General features: G+C 46.3%; 1 protein-coding gene across 1 annotated transcript in view; it reads left to right on the top strand.

Moving 5' to 3' along the window:
- The first annotated feature begins 771 nt into the window (after window positions 1-771).
- Window positions 772-6322, top strand: part of LOC122374668 — a 38527-nt gene continuing 32976 nt past the window's right edge. The window contains exon 1 of the mRNA XM_043353557.1: window positions 772-889. Coding sequence (XP_043209492.1) covers window positions 821-889 — 69 coding nt within the window. The 5' untranslated portion in view covers window positions 772-820. The remainder of the gene's footprint in view (window positions 890-6322) is intronic.

The raw sequence follows: 6322 nt of genomic DNA, 5'->3' as shown, positions 1-6322 counted from the left end.
GCCTGTCAATGGCACCACAGGCCTGTCAGGAGCACCATCGGCCTAGCAAAAGCACTACAGGTCTTCCAGGGGCACCACAGACCTGCCAGGGGCACCAGAGGCCTACCAGGGGCACTATCGGCTTCGCAGGGGAACCACCGGCCTCGCAAGGGCACCATGGGCCTGTCAAGGGCACCACAAGCCTGTCGGCACTTTAGGATTGTCAGGGGCACCACAAACCTGTCAAGGGCACCTGCGTTCTAACAGAGGCACCACAGGCTCGCCAGGGGCACCACAGACCTGCCAAGGCCCAGGGACACCACAGGCTTAGCAAGGACACCACAGGCCTGTCAGGGGCACCACGGGCCTGTCAGGGCCCATGGGCACCTAAGTCATGTCAGGGCCCACGGTAGGCCTGTCAGGGGGCAGGGTAGGTAGGCACCACAGTCTTTCCAGGGGCACCAGCGGCCTAGCAGGGGCACCAGTCATCACATGCCTAACCAAAAATAAAGAAAAAAAAACTGAAAATAGGGCACCACCAAAATTAAGTGGCCGAAATCCGTTGAGGTTTTAATTTTGGGTAAAGGTAGGGGCACCACTTCGATTCATGACCCTCCCCTTGGAGTTTTCCCGAATCCGCCTCTGGTACTAATGCATCAAATTTAAGGGGGCACCTTGCTATTGGTGCCCCCCTTGCAGAATTCAAGGGGGCACGGTGCCCCGGTGCCCCCCGTTCCGCCGCCTATGGGCGCGTCGGCAGAGGCCGGCCGTCGGCGCCGACAGCCCCGCGGGAGCGCCGGCCGCGGCCGCCGCCGCACTCGCACGCCGCCGCTCGGAAGCCATGGTCGTGCACGGCGGGCTGGTGGCGGCGGCCGCGCTGGCGGTCCTGGCCGGTCTGCCGCGACTCACGGTCAGTGCCGGGGAGAGGGAATTCAGCCAGCGCGGCCCCTCTTTTGTAGCGCTCGTTGACATGTATTTCAGCAGGTTATGGGAAGGACTGCAGGTCTTGGATAGGTCTTCATGAGAATAACCGATTATACCTATCGAATGACAAGAACTTGATGAAATACTGGTTTCCCTTATTTCTTATACCACCTTTTACAAATTCAAACGAAGTAGCACTTGCGACCAACTTACCTAGCATGTATGTATAGGTACAGTACAGCTGTTGAACGTTATTGCCTGCTTGAACGATACAAAACATGATATAATTTTACATTTAAAAATGACAATTCGTCTAACTAAACGTCACAAAGAGGTTGATGAATAATTTATTGCTGTTAGTCTGTAGATTATTCAGTGTTACGTTAACAATTTATAATCTACATTTTAGTTGAACTGCAAAAGCATATTTATACATACTTGCAGGCTGCAGCTATTTCGGCCACAACTTTCCTTGGAATAAGAGGTAAAAATGCGGGACGCCGCAATATTTTTTTCTTCTTCTTCTTAATTTAGCCCAAACGTTTGAATGGACAGATTGATGCAGACCAGTCGAGCCTAAGATAAGCAGAGCTTGTTGCGAAGATCTTGGCCCCTTGCGAAGGCGAAGACACCGTCCGTGTTGCTACAAAAGGACTCGACGATCAACATATTATTAATCCTGCTCGTGTTTCAACGTATAACAAGATCTATTGGACTCACAAATTCACAACTACCTACCTCCAAACGTATGCATGTAGTTCCCAATTTCGATCGATGCAAGCGCTGGGGGAGAGCAAAACGCGCTGAACTGGAGGACTGATAAGCATTACCGCGCTGCTAATTCTACATCCATTGGTCGTTAAAAGCCACAATAAAAACTCCATATTTCGAATCCTTGAAATAGTTATCCTGGATAAGTGCTAAGTTAGGTCTATATATGTTATGTCCCCAGCCAGATCGCATGTCAAAATCGCAAGTTCAGACGGAATTAAGCCGGAATCCTTATAGAGGAGCCATACCTCGGTCGCTTCACAATGACTGAGGTCAATCAATAAGGTCAGGTCAGGTCAGATTAGATCAAACATCATCAAACTGCACAGAGTGTTAATTGTATCATATTACGTTCCAAGATGATTGTGTTCATTGTCAATGTGGGGCTCACCGTGACGAGGATATGAGGCAAGTGGTCAACTATGAGGTCGACCTAGGCCATCACAGGTCTATGTAGTGTAGGTCAGAGCCCAGGCCAAGGTCAGCTTAAAAAGTCACATGTTGAAATCGGCTGGTTGGGCTCGGCTCAAATGGGCATCAAATCTTTTATTCAGCTCACGAAAAAAAAAACTCAATGAAAGGTGTCACGTTTCCCGCATATGATGTGCAATGTAATTTTGCGATGATTACTTTGTTTAGCAGAAGTAAAAGTACGGTTTTATATGAACACTGGTCGCCTATTCATTGGTGAAAGACTGAACCCTCGCCCGTATTGGTGTTTTGCCAGCCGCGGACGCATAGGAGGTCCGCTGGAGACCCGTTCCCTCCGGCTCCTGATCAAGCTAGAGCTTCGAGGAAGAAACGAGCCATGTTGCCCGTGACGAGAGAAAGCCGACGATATCGAATTTTAAGGTCCTAGGTTATTGGTTGACCTTCCAGGTCAGGTCAACGACTCAAAAGTCGGGAAAATCGGGACTTGTTAGAACTTCGTAAAGTGAGGGTGTTATGGGTCTTTCGGGGTGCTGATCAAGAATGTCATATTAGTTTTGATCACAGATGATGTCTTCATGCATTTAGGCCACGTCAGGTCAGGTCAAGTCAAGTCAACCAGTAGGCGTCTTGCCGGGTAGGCATGGTAGGTGTCAACCACCACTGATAGTTTCGTAACATGTTACGAAGGCATCAAAACTACTTCGTAAATGTTCAAACGGTTGCTAAATTCGAAATCAACTCCAAAAACTAGCATAGGATCATGTAAAACAAGAAAAGATGAACCAAGATCATCAAAAGTTAGTGACCTAACCTGACCTTCACGTGACTTTGACACCCACCATAATGCATGAAACCAACATCATTTCACATGTCAGAACGTTTAAAAACACAAAAAGACTGCGAACCGTACGGATTCTGTGAGCCAACGTAATTGCCGAATCGCGATTCCGGCCAAACATGGCCTCGAGAAATAAGTCACATCACAGGTCAATGGTCACTTGGGTCAGGGTCATGAAATTTTTAGGGTATGCGTGAAATTGATTAGCTCGAGGGTTCTGAAATCTGAAAGTTACGTCGCAATCGGCCGCTTTTTGCGCGAGTTATTTGCGAGAAATCACAGGGTTCATTCGACCCCACCCTTATAAGTGCGAGGGTTATAAAATGCTTGAAATAAAATATGCTCTAAAATTCTCATCAGTGTATTTTTGCATTCTATTGTATAATTTGTGTATCTAGGTACATTATCGAATGGACTAAAAATTAGGTCTTAACCCTCGCCCGCACATGGGGGTGGGGGGGTGGGGGGTGGGGGGAGTTGCCACCCCCCCCCCCCCCAGGTAGTCTTTCTGCTCTGCACTCGACTTTTTTAAAGCTAGAAGGCTGATTTTTCGTATAGCTGCTCCTCTATTCTTTCCTAATGTCCACTGAAAATTTCAAGTTTCTGTGATTTTTGGTTTCGGAGATATGACCTTGTTTTCAGGTCATGCCATGACCCAAATGGCCAATTCTCAACATCTTGCGTTTGTTATGGGCCTTGTGAGCTTTTGACACCTTGATTTCGGCCTTTTTGCCAGTCTTACCTCCCACCTATCATGGAACATGTTGTTCGACGATGTACAGGTGTCAAGGTCAGGGTCAAGGTCAACCTAGGTCATCTAAGATAATTGCGTTTTAGGCAAGATGAATTTACTTTTTGTGAAGTTTTTTGACTGCATTTTTGGTAAAAGCTTCTCAGATCATGATTTCATGTAATATGGACACATAAACAATCGTTGCACACATCAGTATACACACAGACACACACAGACATACAAACACATATAATTGACCTTGACCTAGCTTGACCTGAAATGACCTCAGCAGCAAATTTCTGGTCGGGTAGTGTGACAAAGAGGTTCTAGCTGGCTTGGCACCAGAAAACGGCATCGTCATCGGTATATGATAAGCAGCGCACTTGATATCCAACGGTGACCCAAAACAGCAACATTTTTTAGTTTGACCTGACCTGGAAGGTCAATGACTGACCTGAAAAGGTAAAACTGGGTATCATTGGATTCGTCTCTTCCTAAAGAATCTTTTTGGTCTTTACCGCTAAGCTCTATCTCCAACAGGAACGAAATGGCGCGGGGGGGTGGCACCCCCCCCCCCCCATGTGCGTTTTAGGATGGGAAAATGGCATGTGCGGGCGAGGGTTTTAACCCGCGCCCCGCTGGGGAGGGAAGCGAAATCTGCCCTCTCCCATTTTCTTCAATAACTTCTAAATGTGTTAACTAAGCCAGCAGCGTCAAACACTCATCACCTTCTCATAGATCAATTTGAAATCTTCCATGAAAGTTTCAGCAAAATTAGCCTGATTTTAAAAAGGGAGTTGAAATTTCAGTGGTGTCATGTTTTTGAATCACGAAATGATGATCACGATTATGTGTGCTTGAGATAGTTGCAGATCGTTCCCAGCGCCAGAATAGCAGTTTTCATTTCCCCATTGACTTACAATGGTGAGGTCACGAAAATGACCTGACCTCTATACCTAACCTTTAGGAAAAACCCGAGATATACAAATTGTGAAACTTATAATGGACATAATGTCCTGCAAGTTTCATTTCCCCGTGAAAGCTCCTCTGGCAATGAGGGCGTTGCGAAGTTGCGACATCTGAAGACCGTGCAGAGGTTCACTTATGACGTCATAGGTCAGTGACCTGACCTGACCCGAAAATGCGGTTGGTGTCAAAAGATTTAGCTTGAATCAAAGGGCAGGTATGCCAAGTTTCAGCTCTCTATCGCCGGCGTCTTCGGAGCTATCGCGAAAAAAAAAATCCCTATGGGGGGGGCGCCCCCCTCGGCCAGCGAGGGTTAACCCTCGCCCCGTTGAGGGGGCAATTTAGCCCCCCCCCTGTGGTTTTTCCTGAATAGCAAGAAAACGGCGACGCGCAGCGCCGCCAAATTTTCAGTACCTTCCCGGGCATCAATTTGACACCTTCACACCAAATTTCAAGTCTTAGGTCACCTTAGGTCAGGAGTTATTGAGGTCAAACTGAGGTCATGTTCGAGCAAAAATGAGCAAAAAACATGCAATCTTGAGACCCTCACTAAATCTGCAGTTACCAAGCAATTTCAAAGTTCTTTATATCGTCTAGTAGACAAAAAGCGGCGCTACAAAACGGCTATCTCGGATTTTCAAAATTTTGGGTTTTTGACCCCCAAAAATTGAAAAATTGATTGTTTTAGAAAACTAAAAGAAAATAAAAAATAAATCCGAATGTCGAAAAAACAGAAGATATTTGATAGTCCCTGCGCTCTTCTATATACATACCAAATTTCAGATCGATATCTTGTTTTTTGGCTAAGTTATAGCGAAAAAACTTCAAAAATGATTACGTCTAATTTTTTTAACTCAATTTTTAGCGATTCTAGACTACGTAGGGCAAAACAAAGACAATCATTGAACTCCCCGTGACGAGCTGCATCGAATCGATACCCATTTTATGCAAAAATATCAACTTGGAAATTTGACCTAATTTGACCTGATCTTGACCTGACCTTGACCTGACCTTGACCAGACCATCACCAGAATATAATCTTAACTGACCCCAGAGGCTGCCTGACCCACATAATCGTATTTGACATATAAAATGGACCATAATACATGCATCACATGATATTTTCATATTGTGACCCTCAGTGACCTGACCTCTGTGACCTTGACCTGGTATCAGTGACCTCACATAGCAAAATATGTGTTTGAAGAACATTTTCCCATCGATGATTTTCAATGAAATGCATTTTACTCGATTTTACAACGGATTTCTTGAAATGCCTGTAAACGGTGAAAATTCGACCTTTGACCTGACCTGTGACGTCATCGGTTCGACTTAGGTCAATAAGATTGGGTCACAAGGTAGTTCCCTGATAGGGCTATCCAACGCCGTTTGCCGCTTGTCGCTAGGTTGCGTGGTTCTCGAGATCTTAGGGGGGGCAAATTGCCCCCCCCCCCCCAACAGGGCGCGTTGCTCGACAGAGCCCAACGGGGCGCGGGTTAATGTTGACGGTCGTAGAGTTACTTAATATGTGCAGAGGCAAAATTTCCTATGGGTCCACCTAACCGGTAGGCGGTAGATTTGGTGTTTCTAAATGCCATAGGAGCCAATGGCCGGAGGATCGTACCCCAGGCGTTTACATTACTGAAAATGCCTTAGCCTGGTGAGGGGTTAATTTTTCG

The sequence above is a fragment of the Amphibalanus amphitrite genome, unplaced genomic scaffold (assembly GCF_019059575.1).
Source record: "Amphibalanus amphitrite isolate SeventyFive unplaced genomic scaffold, NRLGWU_Aamphi_draft 000040F_arrow, whole genome shotgun sequence".
NCBI classification, from domain to species: Eukaryota; Metazoa; Arthropoda; class Thecostraca; order Balanomorpha; family Balanidae; genus Amphibalanus; species Amphibalanus amphitrite.
Note: the sequence above shows the minus strand (reverse complement) of the source record. Positions and strands in the feature narration are given on the sequence as shown.